Here is a 27737-nt window from a genome sequence, read left to right as displayed (position 1 = left end):
CGATTTATTATGAATAAATTTTGGTTTGTTATATGCGGCACACATTAGCCACCGTACAAATCGCACATGTAGGTACAGTTGAAAGTAATCGGCAGATAATATTATGTGACACTGAAAATTCTAGGAATAATGCATTTTGTATGCAAACAGGCACTAATCTGAATAACCCGGCGGATTGTTAACCTTTCCATGCGTAGCCAGCGCCCGCCTGACTAACACAGCTGATTGTGAGTTGCTATGTTATACACTGTGCATACATTTTGACGCCCCGACCGGTAAACTTGTTAGCAATGTTTGGGAACACATACATTACACATGTACATTGGGGTTTACACATGGTAAAGATTTATGACGACCGGATAGCTTTATGGAGCATGGCAATCATCCACGGTACATACACAATCGTACCGCTATGGCTGTGTTACACATACACGATACCGGTGATCGTCGTGTTTATCGCCGTTTTTATTTGTTTAGTTTTGACTCACACGCACGGCTGTGATTTCCGGTACCTGTTTTATAATGCCGGACCGACAGGCGCATTTTCATCATTGTTGCGCGCACGATCGTATTCGTGTCGAATTGTTTTAATTTTTTCTTGAATTTGATTGTAATTTTTTGCCGGATTTATTTAATTTTTTATTCCCGTAATTTTAGATTTTTATACTTCGATTTAGGTTTATTTTCGGTTATAAAAAATGCAAGACGAAGAATTTTTTGATGGAGAGATCGATTATAATGGCAAATATGCAGTGCTGTTTCGCAAAGATTCTGTGGAAACGCCGGCCGGAGATATTAACGAGCAGACGGATTTACGCGTGTGGCTACGGGCGTTGCTGGATGATGAGGCGTTAGAGGGATATAAGGATGTTCTTTTTATCGTGGGAAACGGGGATAATGTCAGTCGTATCAAAGCGCACCGGCTGATACTGGCTACACGGAGCGCGACGTTCGCCAAGATTTTAAAAGAACACGAACGTGATGATGAAATAACCATAGCCGGTAAGTGCATTCGCATACGTACTGTAAGTACACTTTTTATCTATGGAAGACGTAAAAAATTCGAAAAGAAATCTAAAAATTCCCTGTGTGTTGAACGTACGGTATTGTATACTTCCCGCTTTAATATAAAACAGGTGTAGCAGGTTTGAATGAGAAGTTACTATTTTAAATTTGAATATTTTCACACTTATCTGTACAGAACGTACTTAATAAAATATTCAAAAATATTTCTTAGGTTTGGATATTTTGTTTAGATTTCACAGTTAAGTTGTCGTCGAACAGTAAATTATCACGCACGCAGAGAAGCTGACAGAAATCAAAAACCCGACTGTTAACAGTCTGACAATAGACCCGTTATTCCCGGTAGTCACTTTAATGTTTCTCATAACTGCGCCAGCGCAGCTGTTTTTACAATTTGTTTTTGCGTAGATAAATCCGGGATTAATCTTGAATGGGATGATGGGTACTTCGAAATACACGAATTATAATCACTCGCCGTTGCAATCGTAGTAAAAGGGCTTCTATATACTCTGTACGTTGGCGGCAAATGAGGCGGTAGTTCTAACGCTTGTGCACTATAATATCAATACGTACCCTTTATACACCTCCAAGGATCGGGTGGCGTCAAAATTTTTTTCTGTAACTCAATAATGCAGCGAGTAGCTTACAGATTGATATCGGCCAATCGGCGCATGTATCCACACTTGCCTGGCTTAGTATACTGCAGTTTCAAAATTCCGCAAACATTTACACATTTAATTAAATTAATTTGCAATTAATTGTATAAGTACTACGCAGAAACAGACCGCTTCGATAACAAATTTATCATTGATACATTCTTCAAGTAGTGTAGAAAATCTTATTAAAAAATCTTTATAACCCAAAAAGGTGCGATTTATAGATACTTCACCGGAAATCTTTCACACCATCATCCAATACACCTATACCGGTAAGCTCCGCCCTCCCCAACGCGTTCTAGAGGCTGTGCATCTCTTACACGCGGCCCATACCTACGATATGCACTACCTGTACGATATCATGAAAGATCTCCTCCTTCAACGCCTTCCGCACTTTCGTCCGCGGCACTTCATCATGCTCACGCAGCGCGCGCTGGATCTGGGGATCACGGATCTGGAGAAACCCTGTTTCGACATTATCCAGGACACCACCGATCTCGTCGTCATGGATCCGCTGTTCGTACGGGTATCGGAAAATTTTATTAAGAAGCTCTTAGCTCTAGATAGCTTTAGTGGAATCACCGAAGCGGCGGTATTTGCGCGCGTACTGGAATGGGCGAATCTGCGGGAACCCAAGGAAAGGTCATCCAGCAGCAGCAGCAGTAGCAGTTCGTCCAGCGATGATGAAAAGAAAGAAAAGAAAAACAAAGAAGAGAAGAAGAAGAAACAAACCGCGGATTTCGAACTGCAGAAACCAAAGGTCAGGAGGACCATGGAGTCATTTATCCGGGACTTCCGTCTGGTGTCCATTCCTAAGGAGAACCTGGCCGGATTGGTGAAGAACAGCGGGGTGTTCACGGAACATGAGCAGTTGATTGTGAGTTATTACTTGTTGGATCAGACCAAGAATTTGGGCGAATTCACCATGAAACCGCGTGGCATGAAGCAAAGTACGTTTGATTAGTACCATTGTATATGTGACAGGTCAAACATTGACTCACGACGCGGTGTTTGCAGAAATCAAATCCAACGAAGTGAAGCCATCACCGAAATTCCCAATAACCGCCGTATCGCAGCCGCTGGAAGCGCCACCTGCTCCGCCGGTTAATGGCGTTCCAATTGTACAACCAAAGCCGGTACCGGCAAAACCCGGTAAGTTTTGCTGCAGACTTTTGCTTCGTTATCGTCTTGCCAGTTGCCAGCTGCCACCTTAAGAGTAGCATTCGTTCCCAAGACGCGAACGCAACATAGTCAGTGTCAACATGTTGTTTACTTTAACTGGCATATGTATCATATTAATTTTATGCGAATTATCTGTATGTTTAGTTTTATTTCGACAGAATGAGGAGGCAACAGATGTTAATGATTTAATATATGTGATGATAAAATTATTACAATTTTCAAGACTAGCATTACTTGCAGCTAATGGAGAATCTGTGTTCTATTCCAAACCGCCACCCGGTTACACCGAAGTATCAGTCGACGAATTGCCGGCAAAAATGCACTTGTACGTACTACGCTGATAAAATAGCTGCAAAGTTATTCGGTAATTCTAACACTAATAAAACGGTAATTCGCGTGCTGTTAGGCCGCTTCGTTCCCAAAGTTCCGATGGCCCATACATGGTAATCAAAGAGCAGCCGGACAATTCCAACTTCGTCGACAAGCTGCGCCAGCGTTTCGCCCTAGACAAGGTTAGCCTGGCTCAGTACCATACAGTATGCCAATCCCTGTATCGCTCATACACACATACTACCCCCGCAGAAAAAGGGAAAGGAATCCAAAGCCAAACAACGCGGCAAGAGCATGGAGCGCAAACCCAGCGAAACGTCCCTGGCCGAAATCATGCAGAAGCAGGAACTTACGTCTAAGAAATCGTCGTCTTCCTCTTCTTCGTCCTCGGCCGCCAGTTCTCCAGCGGTAAAGCGTCCCGCGCGTCCCACCGACACAAAGGTCACGAGAGACGATAGCGCAGTCAATGTGACGCTCCGTGATAAACCGCCTATTCCCCATCGGCCAAAATCCGTGGTGGATGATGGAATGGTCGTTATTGCGGACAAACGGGAGAGTAAAGATGTGGGGAAGAAAGGGAAAAACGGTTTTCCCGGCATCATCTCCAAGACAATGAAATGGTCGCCGGAACGACCGCCGGCCGATATCGGGCGCCCCAGTGCACCGCCCCGTGCGAAAGGTCATGCAGCAGTCCCCGCGAATAACGATGTTATAGCTGAAATATGAAATTAATGTTCTCTTCGAGAAAAACGGGAAAGCGGTAGGCCAGTGTCATTTAGAATTATTTTCTACCACATTGTGTTGTTAAAAGTATGTTTGTTTTCGTGAGTGGCGATCTCATCGATCCCACTTTGCTTTATATTTTACAGTAGCCATTGTTTCTGTTACTACGATGTGTCATTGTTTATGTGATACGATACATGCATACACCTACCCCTTTTATACAATACAGAATGCCAATTTTCCGCTCGAAATCGATAGGAGAATCACAATCGCATACGAAGTGCCAGAATTATCGGCCAATACATATTCAGTGAGGATGTTCACGGAACAACTGCAGAGTGATATACTGTAGCCTGTACTCTGTAGCACGTTAACTTCTATCCGTTTTAAGAGGTCAGAAAATTGTAATTTGGTGCTTTACGGTTTATATCATGAAAGGACAAGAAAAGAAACATGGAACCTGTAATTATCGCTCACTATCGTCTACTAGCACGGTTACTCACACCAGAAGTGACCTTATTAATTCAGTAACAAATTTCAAAGAAATAATTTTTTAACAAAACTTTTTGGCTATGTGAGTGAAAACGGGTCTAGTTTCTGATCGTGTTGGTTTCGACCTACTTGGTGCTACCGGAAGTCCAGAATTGAGATGGTGTGAGTCACCATCCTTTTGGGATATGAGCATTCAAAGGGCCACACCGTCCGGATGCGTGAATGAAAAGTCGAGAAAATCAGGCCTCGTACTAAGCAGCATTCGTACGTAACTGGTAAACAAACTGGTATGTAACTGGTACATAACTGCAGATTCATCCCTCAGGGCGGCCCTTTCAGCTTCCATTTGAACTTGCAGCGTGCAATATCGGGGCTCAGAAACAACTGTATGTCAGACCAACGGCGGTATGTGTTTTCTGTTTCTCGTAAGACTGTTTATAAGCAGTATTCCTGATAAGATGGTTAATATCGGCTAACCATAAGGGTATGACTGATTATGTTCTGAGTAAATACGTTTAAATAATTTGCTGCACTTCTACATTTGTACCTTTGCATTCGTGTAAATAATTTTTTTGTTGCGTATACGTCTACTGCAAAGAAAACCGTAAATTGCCAACAGTGTCAAGAATCAGTACTGCAGCGCGACCTGCAGTTAATAGTTTATTTAGGAGTTGCATGATGCAGTGGTTACGGGTCACCGTATGCAATCAAACTGATTCAAAGTATATCCAGCAAAGTGTGAAGCATGCATTTTCTTCGATCTCCGCGACTACTGGTGGCCGCGGGTTTTAGCTGTTGTTTCATTTGTATTCTCGGCATTTATTTTGCGCGGTTTTGGCGCCAAAATGACAAACAAAGACAAAAAACTGCAGAGTTTTCCAGAAAATATATCCCGTGCGAGGGGCGCGTAAAGAGCACACGTGACGGAGTGGATTGCCGACCCCAGGGCGCCAAAGAGTACGGTGCTCTGGTACAGCGTATTCCAAGATGGAAATAACATGGTCGACACAGTTATTGGCAGCCACATGATGAAACTGAAAGTGGTGGATACAACGTAGACCTTGTTAGCACTAACTGCCAAGGATCTGGGCGCAGCCTGCCGAGCTAAAAATACCACAAAGACAATACTGAGAACTGATACACTGAAGTTGCCTGCCGTTCAAAAATGGACATTACATTTTGTTTCATTATATTGTAAGTGTTTCCGCCAAGGACTGTTTAACATTAAGCGAAAAATCTGTAAAACATGTGAAACCGATACACAATGAATGGAGACAGTGGATTTAATTCACCTGTCGCGGCTTGAACGCGTCTACGCTTTAAACGTCGCATGATCAGCACATACGGCAGCGATCCAAATATGATTACCAGACTGGACATGGAGACCATTCTTATCAGCGCCAGCAGTTTTGGCAGAACATTGGTTATTAACCCACAGTGGCCGCTGTCGCCGGTGTGCAACAACATGTTTAACACAAAATGCGGCAGACGAGTTACCACGGTCACAACATGCAGAAGAATACAGCCAGTTATTGCTCCCCATTTCTTGTGATAAGTGCGATACGACAGAGGAAAAGTCACTGCCCACATGCGATTGAGAGCCAGCGGGATGTGAGCTGCCCCGGCGTCGGGAGAGATAATCCATTCATTCAGAATGTCCATGGCGCACCAGAACATACCGCGGTTAGCTCGGAACCCATGGATGACCATGTTCCAGCACGTGGCACACCGAACGATCCAGATAAGTAAGTCTGACAGCATAATGTTGATGAGATAGATATTATATGCGGTAATCAGTCTTTTGGTCGACAGAAACACGGAGACAATCGTAATCTCACAGAAGATCTCGAAGAACGACGCAACCGCTCCAATGTATGCCAAACTCATCTGAGCAGTGGATTCGGTTTCATTACCGTTATTACTCGTAGTGGTATTATTGCGAATCATCATTTCTCGGGGATCTGGAAGGCTTGAGCGACTTTCGTCTTCGATATGTTTTTAAAAAATACGTTTTTGGCTCTACAGGGCAATATAAAATCAATCCAGTGCCAAGGATGAACCTAGTAAAAATGGAGAAACCTAGTAAGAATAATGCAGCGAGGCAACGAACACTGCAACCTATCCATAAAAGCATGCAGATGAGTCAGCACTATTATGTACGGTTTCTTTACCAAATACTTCCGATTACTGTATACCTTCGATGAATACCTTCCTGGAATAATATCTTCCACTTGGATTGGCAAAGCAAATTCTTGATCCCCTCGACAATGTGCAGTACTCGCTTGATTTAGCAGAATCGTGATCCGGCCACGCCTGCTTATGCTCTAACTGTTCTGAGTGTAAAATCTGCAAAGACAGTTGATCAGCTGCAAGGAGCGTTGCACGAAGTACAAGGGCACCTCGCCATTTGAGTTCCTCCATTCTTTGAACAAGGTTTGGTAGGAAATAATGTTTGTGCAATGGATGCCTTCACAGCATGTTTGGGGCGTTGCATGTCGATTAGTGTCGGATTATTAGACAGCGTATAAGGAAGTCCGCATCAAGCGTAACAACGGTTTTAACGATTTTCAGCGATTTCTGAAAGCAAAACAGGTATGACGGCTTTTATTTTTTACGGATTATTATTTATCTACCGACCACGGAAACCCAAACTGTGCGCTTTTCCCTCCAAACTGGCGGCGTCAGTAGCAACAAAGCAGCATCGAACACCGTGTTTTAGTCATACTCGTACAGATACATGTTTGTACATGTAGATCGCGAAAGCAAGTTTTCTAACGAACGGATCAAAGTAATCCATTGGTCTTATAATAATAACGAAACTTACAAAAATGACCACGGTCCCTGAGACTGACAGCATCGACGGCAAATAGTAACAGTAAGATGTATGTGTGTCTTTCAGATGGTGACTGAGTGGTACCCAATATCTATAGTATCTATCCTCCGTTGTTGGATGCTGCTCCATTTGTCAGTTCTTTTGCCGCAGCTAGTGACACTCGCGCAACAGTAGTGGACGAATTACCGGCAAAACGTGTTTGTTAGCGTTTTACGCGGTTAATGGATGCTTCGTTCCCAGCAGTCCTTGTATCGCCCAAACTCATTGACATACCGTATCTGTACCTCTGCAAAATATCATATATTATACCTTTGCAATACCCGGCTAGGACTGTAAAGCCAAACCCCACGGCAAGAGTACCGAGCAATTAAATCCAGCGGGTCATCCGACGGGCTCGCCGAAATTCTCCATCAAGCAGGAAATTATGTCATTATTCCCTTACCTGAAAGTCAGCCGTCCGTGTGATCAGCTAACACAAAGGTAACAAGGAACAATAAGACGGTGAGATTGTGACGCTCAGCTTTAATTAAACAATCTATTCCCTCTCGGGAGCAGTTTGTTCCGGAAAAGGGAATGTCAAAAATGTTGTGGGAAATGGCAGAAACTGTTTTTCTGGGATCCTCCTTAAGACGACAAAATACAGTAGTCACCGAGCCCGTGGCCGGTCGATATCGGACCCCCTAAGTGCTTTGCCACGGGTTAAACGTTAAACGGCATTGTGATGGTCTCCTCAATAACAATGTTACAGCTGAAATATGAAAACTCTGCGAAAACTCAAAAGAAAAACGCTATGGCAACATCATCTGAGATGGCTGGTTTATTACACCTTGTTGCCAAAGCGGGGAAACTTTATGTACGAGTTGTGCAAACGATACCCATATGGTTTATAAAATCAACTTGTCTACATGATACATCTTTCGATATAAAAATCACCAGAAGCTATAACAAATGGGTACAGTGCCAGTGACAAAAGCGATATGGGAAGCTACATTTTGTATATTCGGTAGTCGGTAGTAGTACTACTACTACCGAGTATACACAATGACAGGTGTTGTCGACCTGTCGACCAATATTCAGTGATTAGGTCAGAATCTTTAGATTGAATTAATTACTCAGATAATTATTTTTGCAATTATCAGCTTCAGTTTGTTAAATAAAAAACTGCAATAAAAACATTAGAAATCAACCACAGAAACCCGTGCATTCAGCGCTCTTAAGATCTGGAAGTACAGAGTAGGTGAAACTGTCCTTAGAGTGCTTCTTAGCATGCTTAAAAGCAGGCGTTAATATTTGTTTTTTATGTTCTCGTTTACTTTCTTATGTTTTTACTTGCTTCGGATCTGCTCAGTGCAACTTGCTTTACAACAGTGCAAAGAGATACCGAATCAAAAGGGTGTCGCGCGGCATACAGCTTGAACTTGGTAATTTAATTCGTTGTTAGGTTTGATGTTAAACTGGGTACAGCCTACTGCAGACAGTCAAACAGCCATACTACGGAACTTTCTCCACTTTTTGCAGTGTTGACAGTTCAGTAGCGTAAGTGAAACACTTGCACTACTATTGTTTTGACAGTACAAGGCAAAATCACCTTTCGAAACATGGGCACTGCAATGGTATCCGGCGAGAGACGGAGTTGTGAACTGACGATTGCGATTTGTACAGGTCAGAAAACCACTTCGTAAAATTCGTATCTTTAGATTTTCTCCACACAATCATAAGATAGTAAATTGCAGAACAATAAATTCTCTACACTTTGGAACTCAGCTGCGAGTCATACGCTTTAAAAAGGGGTCGAATAGCAAGTATGCAGTCGAATAGTACTGGAGGGGCTTCTACACCTATACTATCAACACCAGCGAAACAGTACAGTACAGCGGTAGCAGTAAGAAAGCGGGGAATATTGCCTTCTTTACAATCCACAGTTTGGAAAGGTCAGTACTATTGTCTAATGATACAATCGTCATCCTTTGAGGCTTTCGAAATATGTTAATCAGCCCTTAACTCCAGTTACTGTTTCATTTCAATGCTTACAGCTGTTATTCGCACAGAATCTACTTGACGCGATTTTGGCGCCAAAGCACTAAACCAACGAAGAACCCTGTTCAGTTTTGCATAAAATATATCCCCTGCGAGAGGCGCGAAAAGAGCAAACGTAATCGAGTCAATTATAGCTCCTAGGGAGCCTACTACAAGTTGGGCCCACTGGTACAGAGTAGTCCAAGATGGAAAAATTAAGGCCGATACAGGAACAGACAGCCAAAGGATGAAATCGACAGCGGTGGAGACCATGAAAACCTGGTTAGCACTCATGGACAGGGATCCGGAAACGGTATGCCGAGCTGAAAATGCAACTCATGCACCAATGACAAGTTTGGCAATTACGTAATACATCGAACACATTAACCGTCAACTCTATCAGCAAGTACATACTTGCAGGAAAACTAGAGCCTGTATGATATTATGAAAGTCAATAAACAAGCGTAATGCTTCTGTGGATTAGTGATATAGTACATACGTCTAACTGACTAATTAACTAATTCTATTGTAACTTGGATCTTAGAACCTACAATATGGGAAGCACAGCTGAACCAACCGCCTACGTAAAACGATCTTTAGCACAAGGCAACCCAAAGGAGTGGATCAAAAATTATCGATCACTTTCAATTTTTTAGGAAAAATTGCTGCTTAAAATCAAAGGCGGATGCGCTGTAGCGCTTTCCATTTAGGCTGTACATGTTGTTTCCTCGTGACTGGCTGCTTGTCATGGTTTATAACTCGCACTACGTAATCATAAAAACGTACAGCTACGCTTATAACCAAAAACATACATCCAAAGCCCGTAAAATGCAGTACCCCTTGATGCATGGGGAAACTTTATGAAATCATACCTGTCGCGGCTTGAGTACGCCTAAGCTTTATACGCCGCACGATCAACACATACGGCAGCGATCCAAAGATAATAACGAGACTAGCCAAGGAAACCATCCTAATTGCTACCATTAACTTTGGCAAGATATTGAATTTCAGCCCACAGCGACCGCCGTTGCCCGCCTGAGATAACAAAGTCAAAACAAAATGCGGGAGACGAGTTACGACGGTTACGGCGTGGAGAAGAAGACAGCTCGTTACTGCCACCCATTTTTTGTGATAAGTGCGGTACACAAGGGGAAAAGTCACGGCCCACATCCGATTTAGAGCCAGTGGAATGTGCGCCGCCCCGGCAGCTGGACCGAGGATCCATTCATTTAGAACGTCCATAGCGCACCAGAACATGCCGCGGTCAGCTTGTAATCCGCTCACAACCATGCTCCAGTATGTGGCACACCCAACAATCCAAGAAAGCATCTGTGACAGCATAATATTTAGGAGGTAGATGTTGTAAGCGGTAATAAGCCTTTTAGTCGAAAGAAACACAGAGATAATTATGATCTCACATGAGATTTGAAAAATCGGAATTATTGCTCCGATGTACACCAAAGCAGCCTTACTGGTGGATGCGGTATCATTGCCAGTAGTGGTATTATTGCGAATCATTTCTTATCTGGAGACAATTGAAAGGCTTTAGGAACCTATTTCCGATATTTTTTACACTTTCTGGGTTTTATAATTCTTAAAATAAGAGGCTTAAGTAGCGAAAATCTAACAAGTTCATCGAGATTTCGCAGCGAACATTAATATAGAATTGTCGATCGAGTGATACCGTTCAAAAAGCGCGAAAATGCAACGGATGAGCAACATATTGTAGAGCAGAGGCAGATACTTTCTGTACTTCCGGTTGCAGCGCTTACTCATGTGAAACCGAGTAATGAGTTTCCCCCGTAGAGAGAAGCCGCAAAATCAAATTCGATCTTTTAATTGTCAGCATCTACATTAGCCGCTAAACTTCCCGGAATGATTACGCCACTGCAGTTCAATGTTGCTACAATTCCGGAGATGAGGACTGAGAAAGTAATTTTCCTGTAAAATGAGCGTTGCAACAATTCGCCTGCGCAGCTCCACCGTAGTATCATAGTGTCAATATCGTTGGCAGTAAGACAATAACTAAAGGTCGCTGCTCCGCCATTGCCGGGGTTCATGTTCTGGTTAACTAACCCAGATGGCAGTTGTACATTTTCATTTTCTTTTCTTTTCTTTTCAATTAAAAACAATTTGATTACGCTTTCCACCGTGCACGAATAGCTGGTAAATTACGTTGTGTAGTCGACCTTTCTGCTGTGAGTAATAGAGTCAACGTTTGTGGGGAAAGCCGCGTGTTTTGCAAATGGTATGCTCTTCTACTTCTGTATCGGTGTGACTGGATAACTGCTCGAGTAACTGATGCTATCTACGTACAGTATATAGCCCATATGCTTCCAATTTCAATGGTTCTTAATTGCATATCTTACTCTGACCTGGGACGGAACGTTGGAATTCAACAAGCAGCATATTTGTACGCTGTTGCCTGTATGTCGCTATCCTTGTGGTTGTAGACAAGGCTAATTTGATTCGCTGTCATACGGTTTTATCCGCTCCCTTTATCGCTCATGCTCATACTACCCTGTAGCAAAAAATGGAAAGATTCCAAAGCCAAACCCCACGGCAAGAGCATGGAGCGCAGATCCATGTTCCATTCTTAAAGTAGTCGAAATCACTCACAAGCAGGAACTCTCGTCTAAAAAAACTTAATCATCGTCTTCCTCGTCTTCAGCCGTTAATTCTCTGGCAGTCAGTCGTCCCGTGTGTCGTACCGACACAACGATTACGAGAAACGATAGTCTAACGTAGAAGCGTACCGAGTTAACTCGCCGGTTTTCCGTCGTCCAGAATCAGTAGTGGGCGATGTGATGGCCGTGACTAGGGAATCATTGCGGATAAACAGAGAGTAAAGCTGCAGGAACACAGGCAAAAATGTTCATCTCCAAGACGATAAGGTGGCCGCCGAGACCGCGAGACTGAACTATGCAGTGTCTCGTTTTGTATAAAGGTCACACGACGAGCCCCATGTATAATAATGCTATAGCTGAAATAAAGGGGTTGACAGTTGCTCGTACATATGGTTAAAGCGGGCGCGGTACATAAGCGCCATGTTTAGCCACAACGTAAACACCTGCTGGCTGACGGTAACAAGGGTTGCCAAGAACAGGGAGGGACTTCAGTACAGGGAGTGTTTGGCTAAGCAACTGTCAACCCCTTATACTTATAAGTGTACGATTACATTGTTTACTTTGACGAATTCAAAGCAGCGCACACTTTATTATGACTTGTTTCTTACCATTTCTGTTACATTAATGCGTCACTTTGTTATTGTGATATTATATGTTACTTTATCATGGCACAATATCCATTCATAAGTAAAAGCACAGGGAGAGCGAGCAACTCAACCGATACCGGTATGAGTATACAAAGAAATACCATTAGTACTATAGACAAAAGCGCCTTTCTTTATTTAAGTTCCAGGGGCGGATTATGGTATTTTTTGAGACCGGCAACGGCCATTACTTTTTACCTATCCATCCGATTTTTTTTCTGGTTACAGATTCGGAATCTGCTCGTTTTTATCTATATTTTGGCGCAAAGATTTGCCAAAAAGTGCTCGGGACATTTTGCCCGGGGAAAAATTTACATTTGTGCCTTACAGAACAGTAGTAAACCAGTAAACTTCCACCCCATGCAGCTGTATATTGAGCTTTTCGCTCTGAATTTCGATTTTTTTTGTAAAGACCCCATTATCTAAGCCGAATTAGAGGGAAAATTTATGAAGGGGACAAATTACAAATATAAATTAAAGTGGGTTCCCGAGTTCGAGGTCGCGGAGACTTGGAGGTCGCCAACCGTTTTTGCTTTATCCCAGCTGAATTTCACGCCATAAAATTTGGTAGTCTTTCGAGATCAAGGCACTGCTTCGAAATTTATCGAAAAAATATTTTAAACTCTTGAAAAATTTGGAGAGCCAGCGACCTCGAACTCGAAGACCCACTTTGGTTTATACTCCAAATTAGTGCCCTTCATTAGTCTTTTTGCTTATGAGGCCTTCGATAAGAGATTCCTAACAAAAGAACTCAAATTCGGAGCGCACAGTTCAATGTATAGCTGCATGGGGTGGAAATTCACTGGTGTACTACTGTTCTGTAAGCCGTAAGGCACAAACGTAAATATCCGGAGCACTTTTTGGCAAATCTTTACACCAAAATATAGATAAAAGCGAACAGATTCCGAATCTGTAACCAGAAAAAAAATCGGATGGATAGGTAAAAAGTAATGGCCATGATGGAAATAATATGATGGCTACAGGAATTGGCAGCCATAGGACGAAAACGACAATGGTGGAGAAAATGTAGACCTTGGTGGCACTAATTGACAGCGATCGGGGTACGGTCTGCCGAGCTGAAAACACGCCAGATGCAACCATGAAAAGTGGCAAAACAACGTCAAACATCCTGTGTAGGAATCAATATAGCTGATAGACAGATACTGTACAGATACATATACAGATATATATACAGATACATATACAGATACTGATATACAGATAGGAATATGCTGATATACAGATACTATGTCATAGCATCAATTGGTAAAAGAGTATATCGTTGCACAAAGATTGGAAGTCAAATTTCACCTGTCGTGGCTTGGTTCCGTCTATGCTTTAGTCGTCTCATGATCAGCACGAACGGCAGCGACCCGAAGATGATAACCAGACTAGCCATAGATACCATTCTTATCGCTACCAGCAGCTTTGGCAAGATAATGTTAGCGCTCACCATTGAAGAATCAGATTTTCAACGGCCAAGAATCTGTGACTAAAAAACTGCGATAAGGATAACCTTTGTGACTGGCCTGTTTTTCGGTGATGCATGATTTTTGCCGTCTGTGCACATCTCGACAATATCGCGAATCAAAATATCTACTCTTGAGTAGATGTTTCAGCCAAATCTCGATAATCCACATACAATTCAACACCAGCGCAACATCAGCTACCACAATTATCGGCACGTCTCACGATAAGCTGCCACATGAAAATGCATGAATCATGAATTACGTGCAGCTATTGGAAATTTTTTTCATGTGTCAGAGATTATTGTTTTGGTTATAATCTCGCAGATCTACAGCCCTGTTTGATGGTGAGCGCTACTAATGATTCGTAGCCCGCAGTGGCCGTTGGCGCCGGCATGGGACAATAAACTCAAAATAAAATGCGGGAGGCGAGTTACTAAGGTTATGGTATGCAAAAGGAGACAGCCAGCTATTGCCACCCATTTATTGTGGTACGTACGATATGACAAAGGAAAAGTCACGGCCCACATCCGATTAAGAGACAGTGGGATGTGCGCCGCCCCGGCTGCTGGACCGATAATCCATTCGTTTAGAACGTCTATGGCGCATCAAGACACGCCACTCTCAGCCTGAAATCCGTTGGCAATTGTGTTCCAGCACGAGGCACCCCGAAATATCCAGGTGGATAGGCTGGACAGCATAATGTTAATAAGATAGATGTTATATGCGGTAATAAGTCTCTTAGTTGATAGAAACACGGAGACAATCATGATCTCGCTGAAGATTTCAAAGAACGACGCAAACGCTCCAACATATACCAATGCCATTTCACCAGCGGATTCGGTAAAACTGCCACCAGTAGTATTACTGTGTCTCATTCTTTTTCAAGAGATGGAAGATTTTCAGCAACTTGTGTTTGTATTTTTTACCATGTTAGGTTTACAATGTACCCGAATCCGCGATGAATCCAGCAATCAAAAGGGTGAACGAAACCATCAAGGTATCCTAACCGAACCAAGGAGTAACACAGCGAACCTTGGCATTTAATACAATTGGTTTTATGTGTAACCCCACATGCATCGAAAATTCGACCTATCAAGGAATAAGATCTATATTATAACTACAAAAAAAACTGATGCATCGAGATCGGAAAAACCAGAACCTAATAAAAAAAACTGAAAACGCCATTAGATTCAGCATGTTCAGAAACTGTGTCACATGCATTTTATTTCTTAAAAAAAATTATTTAAACCCGTCCCACCGATGCCGGTTTCGGCATCGGTGGGACGAACTGACTTCGGTAAAGCTTTCAAGGTGACCTTGAGAATAACAGCAGTGCCAGTTGCTTAGAACATTTAATAAAAGTATTTAGTACAATGTACGACAAAAAGAGGTTGAACCGATCAGTCGGTCCGCGGTTCAAAATAACCTCGCAACGACACGCCACCACTAAAACTTGGACGCCTACTCAATACTTTCAGACGCTCGCGCTCCGTGAATATCAAAGTGCAGCTATGCTGGTTGCATATCAAAGGTGTGAAAAAATTTTAAACTTTTGATACTAAACCTGTGTGTTTATGGCGAACAGCACAAATTCTAACCATTTTGCTTTCTCATAGACTTAAGCATTGATTGCAAGCCAAACGGTTATGCGCACAGATCCTATGCTGTGCCTACGAAAGCAAAATGGCTAGAATTTGCTGTTCGCCATAAACAGCCACAGGTTTAGTATCAAAAGTTTAAAATTTTTTCTACACCTTTGATATGCAACTAGTATAGCTGCACTTTGATATTCACGGAGCGCGAGCGTCTGAAAGTAGTGAGTAAGCGTCCAAGTTTTAGTGGTGGCGTGTCGTTGCGAGGTTATTTTGAACCGCGGACCGACTGATCGGTTCAACCTCTTTTTGTCGTACATTGTATGTACTATAATAAATGTGTGTCATTTTATTTGCAAACATGCTGAATTCTAATCGCCTGATTGCTGTTCAAATGTTCAGTGTTAAAATGCCTAAAAAAATTCGATTTCCAAAGTTTGAATTAGCCCAGGTTTCGACGAAACAAAACCCAGTGAACAAAACTGCTAGGGCAGTGAGTAACCCTGCTACCAGTCTACCACCACTGTCCAGTGAACAAAATTGCTAGATGAATGAGTGACCGAGCTACCACCACTGTCCAGTGAACAAATTGCTAGATGAATGAGTGACCGAGCTACCACCACTGTCCAGTGAACAAAATTGCTAGATAAGTAAGTGACCGAGCTACCACCGCCGTCCAGTGAACCAAATTGTTAGATGAATGAGTGACCGAGCTACCACCGCTGTCCAGTGAACAAAATTGTTAGATGAATGAGTGACCGAGCTACCACCACTGTCCCGTGAACAAAATTGCTAGATGTATGAGTGACCGAGCTACCACCACTGTCCAGTGAACAAAATTGCTAGATAAGTAAGTGACCGAGCTACCACCGCCGTCCAGTGAACAAAATTGTTAGATGAATGAGTGACCGAGCTACCACCACTGTCCAGTGAACAAAATTGCTAGATGAATGAGTGACCGAGCTACCACCGCTCTCCAGTGAACAAAATATCTAGATGAGTAATGACCGAGCAATAAATCGCCGAAGTGAACAAAATCGTTAGGTGAGTGAGTGACCGAGCTACCACCGCTGTTCCGTGAACAAAATTGTTAGATGAGTGAGTGACCGAGCTACCACCGCTGTCCAGTGAACAAAATTGTTAGATGAGTGAGTGACCGAGCTACCACCGCTCTCCAGTGAACAAAATATCTAGGTGAGTAATGACCGAGCAATAAATCGCCAAAGTGAACAAAATCGTTAGGTGAGTGAGTGACCGAGCTAGACTCCTTGCCCAAGATGTTCTACAATAACGGCTAAGGCATTTAGTGAATTTACTAACGAATTACTGTAAGTGGAATGATTTCAAAGCGGCCGCGGGATCACAAGAAACGCGGAGGCGAAGCCGCAGCGGTTTCTTGTAAGTAGTAATATTAGCGCTCACCATCAAACACGGCTGTAGATCTGCGAGATTATAACCAAACAATAATCTCTGACACACGAAAAAACTTTTTAATAGCTGCACGTAATTCATGTTTCATGCATTTTCATGTGGCTGCTTATCGTGAGACGTGCCGATAAATGTGGTTGTTCATGTTGCGCTTGTATTAGGATTGTACGTGGATTATCGAGATTTGGCTGAAATATCTACTCGGGAGTAGATTCGATTTGATTCGCGATATTAGCAGACCTCAAGCATATCCAGCTTTATCATTCCCAGCCTGGTATTGCTTTAACAATTTTTTTGGTTCGAAGTCCAACGAGATAAGCAATAACCAATAACAACACATACCGATGGACTTATGCGAAAGATGTTTGAATGCTACGCTTACTAATCACGCATCACCGGTAAAATGCATTTATCGTAAGACGATTTGCATGAGCGGCACCGGAGACTCGGAGAGCAGCGAAGGGATAAGGAATGAGAAATAACAGGAAATGATACTTCAAGAATTTTGAGTTTTGCACCGCTTTTCTAAAGAATGTGCCGCTGGGATATTTTTCGCGAAGAAGATTTCGCCTTTGTCAAAAATTAATTAATTAAGCAGATCGATTAACTAATTAAGCAGATCAGTTGCTAATTAAGTGTCAGTTCATTTTGTGGCGCTGAATGAAACTGGAAACGTTTACCGATGTCAGCCGACATGGCACAGTATATTTATGAATTAATTAGCGCAGTGTAAACTGTAATTATAATTAACGTAAGTAGATAAATTACCTAATGGTCTGATAACAGGTTAGTTTTTAATTGCTCATTTAGACGCTTATATATGTACTGTATGTGTATGTGCGTAGTAGACTGTTGTTTTCATGCTTGCTGCCTGATGCCGTGATCCGTATTTGCAAAACGGAGCTGTTCACGCGGGTATTTGTAAAGCTTGCCGTACCTTTCCTTCGACCAGTTAAAAAGCAGATCGGTTCGGAATGTTATGAATCATAATCCTGGTCAAAACAAAACCAGACCGGAGATAAGAAAGCCAGATGTGATTGAGGACGCGTATTGTCGAGATTGTGGGTGTGATCACAAACGGCAAGAATCATGCATCACCAAAAAATGGGCCAGTCACAACGGTTATCCTTATCGCAGTTTTTTAGTCATTGATTCTTGTCCGTTGAAAATCTCGAGATTCTTCAATGGTGAGCGCTACTAATACAGTGTTTTCAGGTTTTATTCTACACTTCCTACAAATATTATTGCCTCTACTCGTGCGAAGTTGCATTTTCCTTGGATGATTGACAAAAATTGGTTTCGACCTCTTGTCAACATCCGCATTACTTGCTCCACTTAACAGATTCATGATCAGACCGCTCCCGCTTTCTTATCACTGTATATTCTTCAGGAATTACGTTTCGCGAAAACAATTGCCCCATATGATCTACCTATTCATACCCTGCACAACATCTCTGCGTTACGAAGCGTATGCATTCATGTCATGCTTCGCAATTAGTGCCGGCGTATTAAACAGCGTAATAACAAGCACATTAAGTGACAATTTATTGTCCTTGCAGCAAGCTACAGTTCGCCGAGCCAGGGTAGTCTTCAGCCAGCACTGTAGCTAGAAAAATGCACTTGGTGTGCATTGGCGTATTGGACCGTAGCTGATAAGAATGTATACTAGAAAAAGAAAAACGCACTTGGTGCGCATTGGCAGACCGGACCGTAGCTGAGAAGTATGTAAATTACGTTCAGCTACGTTTAGTGCAATTCAGCCAAACTGGAAAGGCCCGCGCTGTTCAGCTACGTTCAGTGCAATTCAGCCAAACTGGAAAGGCCCGCGCTCGAGCTCGGACTTGGACCACACTCAGATTATAGATCCATCATACAGGATAGCCTCGTATGATGATAAGTGTACTTTCTTAACAGTCAGACATCCACACAACTGGAATTTTGTGTAGAGACAGCTCAGACAGGTGACCTCATACTGGATAACCAGGATGACGTCACCGGTGCACTTCCGTAACAAACAGACATCCAGTTTTGCGTTATGGCTGGGTTAGAAGACTTTCGCTGCGTTCCGGTCGATAATACAATACGGGCGACTGGACCTTCAAGTTTACAGTAGCTGAGAGTTCCAGCCGTGTTGAGGTAACCGGTTCTGGACTTCAGCCGCCCATTGCCATCTTTATACTACCTCTGAAGGTTTCTGCAAAGCGCGGCCGAACTGATACTTGCAGTTGCATGTAGCTGGGCGAATCGGCAGGCAAGTACTACACCTTCACATCAGCAGTAGAATGCCCACACGGATCTGTCCTCCACGGTGAAAGATACACAGTTCACACGGATATAGCAACGTTTGATCCTCAATACTCAAAGAGGCACCAAAATGACCAAATCCACGATGCCGTGCGTTCATATTGGTGTGACCGTGTACGAATAGGTGATTTAGCGGGCGAAGTGTTTTGAGTTCATAGTCTTTTCGGTCGATTTTTAAAATCCTTTGACGTTCACAAATGAAAACAATTAAGAATTCCTGCGAGGCCAATGATAACAGACGCAAAAATGAAAAGTCGCGCGAGGATATCCGGCAGCTTTATCATTATGAACCTACTCGAAGCAAATCTTAAACTTGTGCGACAGTTTACATGACAAGCTAAAACCAGTTGGAATAAAATTTGTGCACATCGGCACAATGAATAAACAGTTTGATTCACCTGTTGCGGCTTGAGTGCGCCTGTGCTTTACGCGTCTCATGATGAGCACATACGGCAGCGATCCAAAGATGATGGTCAGACTAGCCATGGAGGCTAACCTTATCGCCACCATCAACTTGGGTAAGAGCCCACAACAACCGGCGATGCCCGCCTGTGACATGAAGGTCAAAGTAAAATGCTGCAGAAGGGTTAAAACTGTTAAAGCGTGCAAAAGAAGGCGACCAGTTATTTGCCACCCATTTTTTGTGCTAAGCACGGTACGACAGAGGAAAAGTCACTGCCCACGTTTGAGTAAGAGCCATTGAAATATTCGCCGACCCGGCGGTTGGAGCGATGATCCATTCGCTTAGAACGCCCGTGGAGCACCAGAACATTCCGTGGTCAGGATGGAATTTTCGGGCGATCATATTCTAGCACGAGGCACTTCATACGATCCAGGTGGACAAGCTCGACAGCATAATGTTTATGAGATAGATGTTGTATGCGGTGATAAGCCATCTGTCCAGTGGATAGGGTCGCATTGCTATCGGTAGTGTTATTATGCGCCATTTTTTTCCAAGAGACGGAAAAGCTTTGGCAAAGTCTGTTTCGTTTTTTCTAACTTCTAGTTTTCGATCTAAAAAGTGCTGCGAATTTGCACCGACTGCAGCGATAAAACGATTGAACTGCAAAAACCTGACCTCAAAGCCGGAGTGACACGGCGAACTTTGACATTCAATAAAATTAATTTTATTTGGTTGTGAACACATGCGGCGAAATATGCAATGAGCAATGATCAGCACATGCTTCTTCTGTACTTCCTTTTTCGCATCTTCTCGTGCGAGAAAGTCTTTTCCTTGGATAATCGACAAAGCTAATCTCTGCTTCTCTTTGTAGCATCTGCATTACTAGCAAATTCGTGTTTAGGCCGCTCCCGTTTTTCTGTTTATTGCATGTTGTTACTTTCCCGGAAGTACACGCAGCAGTTGGCTTGTAGGATCTACCTCTATGATCTCATACTTTGAACAACGTTAGCAAGTTAACAGTGTTTGTGCAGTGCATGCATTTCATGATATATACAAATGGATTTCGCAATTAATGTCGGTTCATTAAACAATGCACAGAGACAAATCGATTGTCCTTGCTCCACACTTTAGCCCTTTCTGGGCTTCGACGAGTACGCAATCCTACAATGCCATACATTGCCGTTTTTGCAACATCGGAAAATCGTCAGAACAGTTCAGTTTGCGATAAACAGAAATTATTGCAATTAAGCATAAAAGCAGTTACCTCGGGACGAATAGCAAATATGATGCCTTCTTGAATTTTAGTATGATTCGCGAATTATCTCTTGTGTACCGGCCACACACAAAACAACCTACGCGCTTTTTGTCTCCAGACCGGTAACGCTAACAGCAGCAAAATGGGATCGAATACCGCGTGGCAGTCATAGATAGCAGAAACAAATTTCTGAACGAACGGATTATAGTAGATCGTCGGCCTCCGAATAACAGCAAAACTGACCAACGGTCCCCAACAAAGCAAAGCAGTGACAGCAAATAGTAACAGCAAGACAGATGTCTGTCGTTCAGACGTCGCGTGCTGACTGCGCGGTCGTCTCTTCGCATTGTGGGATGGCGGTCCATTTGCCAGTTCTTTCTTTACCGCAGCTAGTACATTACGTTTCCAAATGATGACCGGCACGGATAACATCGAAATAATAGAACAAATGCACACAAGAAACTTGTTAATAATCTCAAGAATATAAGCAGTTAAAAGGTCATCGTTACTTATAAAGCACCGTTCGATAGTATGTGGCTGGCGGATGATAACGTAAACGAAGGCACAGGGAACGAAAACCCCATGCGCTAGCAGCCATAATGAGCCCATGATAGCATATGCCGACCTAAATGTGTGGAAGTTGCGAAAGGACATGGGTGCAGTAAGAGCCCAGATTCGGTTCAGTGCGATGAAGGCATGGGTGGTCATTTGGATTGCATTAAACACAAACACTGCATCGACGAAGATAATACAGCCGGATATCCCAATCCACAAGCTTGGCTGCACTTCCCGTAGCATCCCAAAAGGACTCTTAATTATTTTGCAAAGGTTGGAAAGCAGCAGACTAACAAAATACACATCGAATGGCGTCCACAGATGGCGATTAACGCAAAACACAACAAACATGGCGCTGTTAAAGGTGATCGCCATGACAGCTGATATTCCAGTAATGGCTAGCAAAAGAAGTCTAGTTTTTTCGGAAGTGACCGCTGGGACGGTGCGATTGTGTAACGTTGTATTAAAATCGCTGTCTGGTAAGATAATGTAATCAACTGCATCCATAGTGTGAAGAAAAATGGCCAGAAATTAAATGAGTTCTGATTTTCCCAAGAGACGATAATAAAGCCAGCAAAATGTTTTAATCGTGGTAACTCTGAATGTTATATGGTCTAAGTGCGCGAACTCTGCGGAATAAAATTGCACGAACGACATTAAGCACACTGTCAGTCATGTTAATGTTAAAATATTGTTTTGGTGGGATCTACAGCTTTGCCGAACAAAATTGACATGATGTCATGACGACACAATATCAGGCGCACAAAACGACACATGTGAGTAATCAGTAATACTGCAATCTGACACTTCAGATCCAGAAAGTGCAAAGAAAGTTGCCACCTTTGTTTAAGCAGCTGTTGGCACTTTGTTCCATACGGCAGAAAATTCATTTCTGACAGTGAGACCGTTTCCGTATTTTTTACGTTTAGTACGTGCAGTCTTTGGCAGCGCATGGCTGTTAGCCGTCAGAATTCTGTTAGGACGAATTCTGCTGAATTCTGTTCTGAAGTATGGTGTTTTCTCACTTCTACAGGGTTATTCCCAAAGCCAAGTATGACAGCAACGGTACGGTATTATTGGTGAATGGTCACAGCGCGATCCAGACAAGTGAGACAAGCCCAGCCCTCGGTTACATGAGCGATACATGTAATGCATCCATGCGGAACTGTCTGAACTTACAAAACAACCTTTGTTTCATCTTGCAACCCGGCATTAAATTATATAATCCAGTAACCGAATCAGTTGCACCGTAAGTCCGTAAGTACGGATATGTTCATAAACTGTGTGTGATGCGGAGATCCATTCCGCACAACAAAACATCGCTTTGTCAGCTGTTCGTGAATGGTTGAGAACTTCAGGTCATATCGCTAGAACTGAAATGGCGCTGAACTATAAGCGTTGTTTAAGGCTAAAAAGAAAGGATGCTGAGAATGCGTAATCTGAAAATTAGTGTTACCTGAGTATAAATAGATCTAGATAGCAATCTAAGCAACAACAATGGCTTAATTTATTGCAGTTCAGCTTTCGTTTCCAATTCCAAGCACTTTTTGATCTCGCAAAAACAGTAGACAAAAAAATACAAAAAATAAAATGCAAAGTACAGTAAAAAGTAAAGTATAAACAGTAAACAGAATAAGTTAAAATTCGAAAGAACACAAATTCCAGGCACACTAATTCTACTCTGTCTGTTATCTGACCTCGCCTAACCCCACAATATTCGAGAACATCCGAAATGCACTGCAATATATATGCCGGCCTCTCCTGGGGCAAAAACTCTGTCCTTGTGACAAGGGGACACTATGTTTGCAGTGCGCGCGTTTCAAGAATGCTGCTTTTCCACCTTGCAGAAGAGAATGTCGATTAATTAATGCCCAGAATCAAGTTAGCGAATCACTGTCGGTAAACAAATTCTTATAAGTACACAAATCTATCAACAAAATTCTTGACAAAGAGTTTTGGAAGCATGGCAGTTAATATTTTTTTTGGAAGTTGGCTGTAGGGTTTACCGAACGAATTAAGTCTTACATGAGACATGAAACATACTATTCGATGATGCGGTATGCTTAATATTATTAAATTGACAATTACAAATCCCGCCAAATTCCACTGCGGCAAATTCAAATAAATGTGTTTGCCAGGTCATTACTAATTATGATGGCCGTGAGATGTAATTACAAGTTCGTATTAATCTACACCGGGAATCCGGTAAATCTTCTTAGGTGGCAAAAGAAACAATAACAGATATCATATATCAGCGTGCAATAATGCAATTATACGGGCTCCCGATTCATATGAAAACGTTTACAATCCGTCCTGATGGCTAATTGCTTCTCAACAGGCGGCGTGGCATATATATCCAAAGGTAACTGAAAAAGTCAAGATTAGCTTGATCCATGACATAATTGTTCCGGAGCCAACCGTAATTTAAGGCAATATGAATGCTAATGCGGAAATGCCCCGCAGTATTCATTCCGTTTAGGTTTCGTATGACGCGAAGGTGTGGAACTCCCGATTGAACATACCGCCTGGGTGGCGAAGAGTGTTTCTTATTTAGTTGTTGACACCTCAGTCTCCTCGCGAATTACTAACCTTTGAAGGTCAGATGTGGGTACTCTATCTTTGTGTACTGCTTATGCTCGCCACAATGAATATCTCGCAGCCGGCATTGAATTCGACCGCGGTGTGTGATGTGGTTAATCTGGAAATCATCACACTGTCACTGCTGTATCCGGTCATGCTGGGATCCATGCCGTATGTCGGACCGGCTTATCGCCTGGCTCTGGAAAACATTCGGCATTCGTATCCCCATTTGAATGTCACACAAACAATAATTGCCGATAAGAAGTATCTCAACTGTAAAATCTTTGCTGACGATAGTGTTTATTTGACCGCGGAGCGTCTCAACGCTATGGGGGCACTAAAATCTGCGCCGGGACGCGACCATTGTTCTACCAGTGTATTGCTTTTTAGCGGTGAGTAACAATCCTGGCAGAACCTTATAATCAGTATGTTCAAGGTTGTACAGGTACTTGATTTTATGCTCTTTTTGTTCAGTTACTCATATTACCATATTACTGGACATCCGATTATGACTTTTCTGGCAACTGTTGTAATACTGAACTCTAGTTTAGTTATCTGTTTATTTTTCTTAGGATGTGCCGAACTTTATGAAATCATTCCCTTCGTAACGCAACTGGACAAACTCGTAATAACGACGTAAGTGGCATCGTATATTACAGATAACATATAATTATTGCTCTCAGCCAAATTATCAAATCTATCGACTCAATAAAATTTCAAAAATAGGTTTTGGACGTAATTTTATTAAATAAACCAACAAATAAAAAAATCGCGCCTCGTTTTTGCGTTAACCGGCCTAATGGTTTGCGAACTTTTGCCTGCTGTACCAAAGACCAATTTTACAGGTTCATTTACTAAAGTAACTTCGAAAACATACTTTTGGAATCCTATGTGTAAAGCTGCAGCTAAATTCTGCATAGAACTGGATTTGGCTACCGGAGCTGCTTCTTGTAGCATTCGTGTTTGACCTTTTATCACTGCTCGTAGTGTCACCACTAACCTAAATCTTCGTAAGAAAGCGATAACTCCCACGTGGATCGGAACAACGTGCAATTCGTTCCAAATTTATCTCAGTATGGTGTTGAGTATAGCGAAAAAGTTCTACTGGACGTCTGTGGGTATCATAGCTGACGTCGGTGCTAATCCGGCTTTTCCGGACTTTGCCAAACAATCGGCCAACACGTTAATCGCATCCGGCCGTCAAGCTTATCAGGAATCGTATAACTCAGCGACCATGTCCCATGCAGAGCGAATTGGCGTGCTTCGCCGTCTAAATGATCGAGCGCGAGGTAGGTACAGGCCTCTTTCTTACTGGTATCATATCATTATGCATCAAATGCGTGGAGTACAGATAGAACTGCAAGATTAATGGTAAGAAGTCTTACGAAAGCCTTCTTTTTGCAGTGTACGTTTATTTTGGCGATTTCGGTGAATTTCGTAAACTGTTATTGGTGGCTGCAAATCTCAGCATGACTAACGGCGAGCATGTAAGCACTTACCAAGCATACGAGTACATGGCAGCACTCGGTATCTACAAAGCGGATATCAGTTAACGTTACTTCACACTCATCTGGTCAATCTGTTTTATTCAGGTTTACATAGCTATGGGAGGATTCCGAAAAAGTTCAGAACCAGGTTACTACTCATGGAACAAGGGCGATGCTGACGACGAGGTAACGAGACAAAGTTTGATAGGTTCCTAACCAAAGCTTTACCGAACTCGATTATCGTTCGATAGCGGTTAAACATGTGCAAAGATTGATAAACTTCCATATACATATACCAATTGGTTCGTGACCCTAATTTGCATCGATTGCAGCGAGATGCTTTAAAGACCTGTGCTAAGTGCATAACATTTGTCTGATTCCTCGAAGCGCGTCATGTTAATGACAGCTTCAATTCCACAAACCCAGTACGATAATTTTACCGGTGGTACTGAAAAAGTGCAAACTGTTTCGTCTTACATGTAGACGCGCCTTGCTCCTGTGTCAGGTTTTTGCATGAATGTGCTGTATTCGATATTGAAACCTTTTGATAACCGTGCTTATGCGGGAAGCAAGTTTTGCCGTACCATCGAGATTTACGTAGGTGCACTATTCGCAAAAGAGAAGCCGTAGGCGACGGCGAGTTGCGGTCCAAGAGGAGCCCGCGAAGCAGCAAGTGAAACTTTCTACATAAAGTTTTATTACACCTAATAGCAGAATTCATTAATAAAGAATGCAGCGAAAACCCCTTCGTATGCACCCAAAAACTGCAAACAGAGTTCAATTTTATACCATGTGAAGTGTGAACCATTGTAAACGTTTGAGCGCTTGCGCTAAATGCCGTAAACGATGCTGAGTAAATTCTGGACACTTAAAAGTTACGCAGTACCATTATGATCACGCTTAAATGCGACTGCTTTTAATAATAGCTGCAGCTGGGCTTAGGAAATCAGGTATTACGCGGATTAATCAAAGGTGAGCGTCAAATTTTAAGACAGTATTGATAACAATTTGATGGGTGGTTCATGTGTTAATGTTTTGTTGGAACAGTGGATTTATAAAATTGTACGATTATTTTCCTTATAATATTGTAACAGTGGCCTATCTGGCTGCTGTTCTAGTGGGTTGGTTAATCCACCTTACCACGATCTGTCGGCTGTTAGGATGAAAGGTGGTACGACCAGCAACGATGCTGGCCGAGGACGCTTTTACTGATGTAACTCAATTACACAGGTGGCTCCGATTGGGATGACACAGGTTCATCCCAAGCGGTCAAACACAACAACGTAACTCAAGGCATGTTTAATGACAAGGGAATCAAGGACGCGACAAGGTTGTAAGCAAGAGTTTCAACAAGAGGAATAATCAAGTAGATGCAAGCTGTAGCAAGCGAGTGTCAAGACTGAATTCTAGAAATTCATGAGAAGGGAAACTAGCCGGTAAAAGTGGACACAAATTCATAACGCGATGGAATGATTCATCATTACTGGGCGGTGTTATCGTTCGTACAAATACTATCGCTACAATGTACTGCGTACTACTGTTTCAGAAGGTCACCTTTGAGATTTTCAGTTATTAGAGGGTTACAAGCAACAAAGCTTTGCATCGACACGAAATTAGTAAACAGCTTTTGAACCCGCTATGCAAAGCAGCGTCATTGATATGAAAGAAGCCACAAAAGAGCAGCCTACGCATTTGTGCTGAGCAGGTCAAAGAAATATTTCCTAACTTCGTGTAAACACATTAACCATTTCAGAAACAAAGTTAAAAATCAATTAACATTCATAGATATTATTAACGTTCATAAAACATGTAGCATCGTAATCTGAATCCTGGTTTGTGGCTGCAGATTGCTAGGCAAGCCTATCGTTCCGTCCTGTTGATGGAATTTAACGAAGCCGTTTACGGTAAAACTAATGAATCACAAAACTTCACCCAGCAAATGATTCAAGGATCCAAAGAACAGTACAATTACGTATACAAGCCATTCGAATTGGTGAGGAATGAGGATAATTGAGGAAGAAAGAAGCTGACTGAGGAGATAATCAAGAAAATAATCAACGCTTCAATTAACAGCTTACATTTCTCATCAATTACCATGACGGTGGTTTTCCTTTCAGATAACACCACATCCAGCTGCG

The 27737-nt window shown here is 42.5% G+C and overlaps 1 protein-coding gene across 1 annotated transcript; it reads left to right on the top strand.

The window, feature by feature from the left end:
* Positions 1 to 495: 495 nt before the first annotated feature.
* On the top strand, positions 496 to 4146 carry LOC129585262 (uncharacterized). Its single transcript, XM_055477884.1, has 6 exons — positions 496 to 1002; positions 1904 to 2629; positions 2697 to 2831; positions 3102 to 3186; positions 3268 to 3373; positions 3444 to 4146. Exons 1-6 carry the CDS (start codon positions 699 to 701, stop codon positions 3915 to 3917), a joined length of 1830 nt encoding a protein of 609 aa, XP_055333859.1. The 5' UTR covers positions 496 to 698; the 3' UTR covers positions 3918 to 4146.
* Positions 4147 to 27737: the final 23591 nt, after the last annotated feature.

Source organism: Paramacrobiotus metropolitanus, unplaced genomic scaffold, assembly GCF_019649055.1.
Source record: "Paramacrobiotus metropolitanus isolate TYO unplaced genomic scaffold, Prichtersi_v1.0 Parri_scaffold0000016, whole genome shotgun sequence".
In the NCBI taxonomy this organism is placed as follows: Eukaryota; Metazoa; Tardigrada; class Eutardigrada; order Parachela; family Macrobiotidae; genus Paramacrobiotus; species Paramacrobiotus metropolitanus.
Note: the sequence above shows the minus strand (reverse complement) of the source record. Positions and strands in the feature narration are given on the sequence as shown.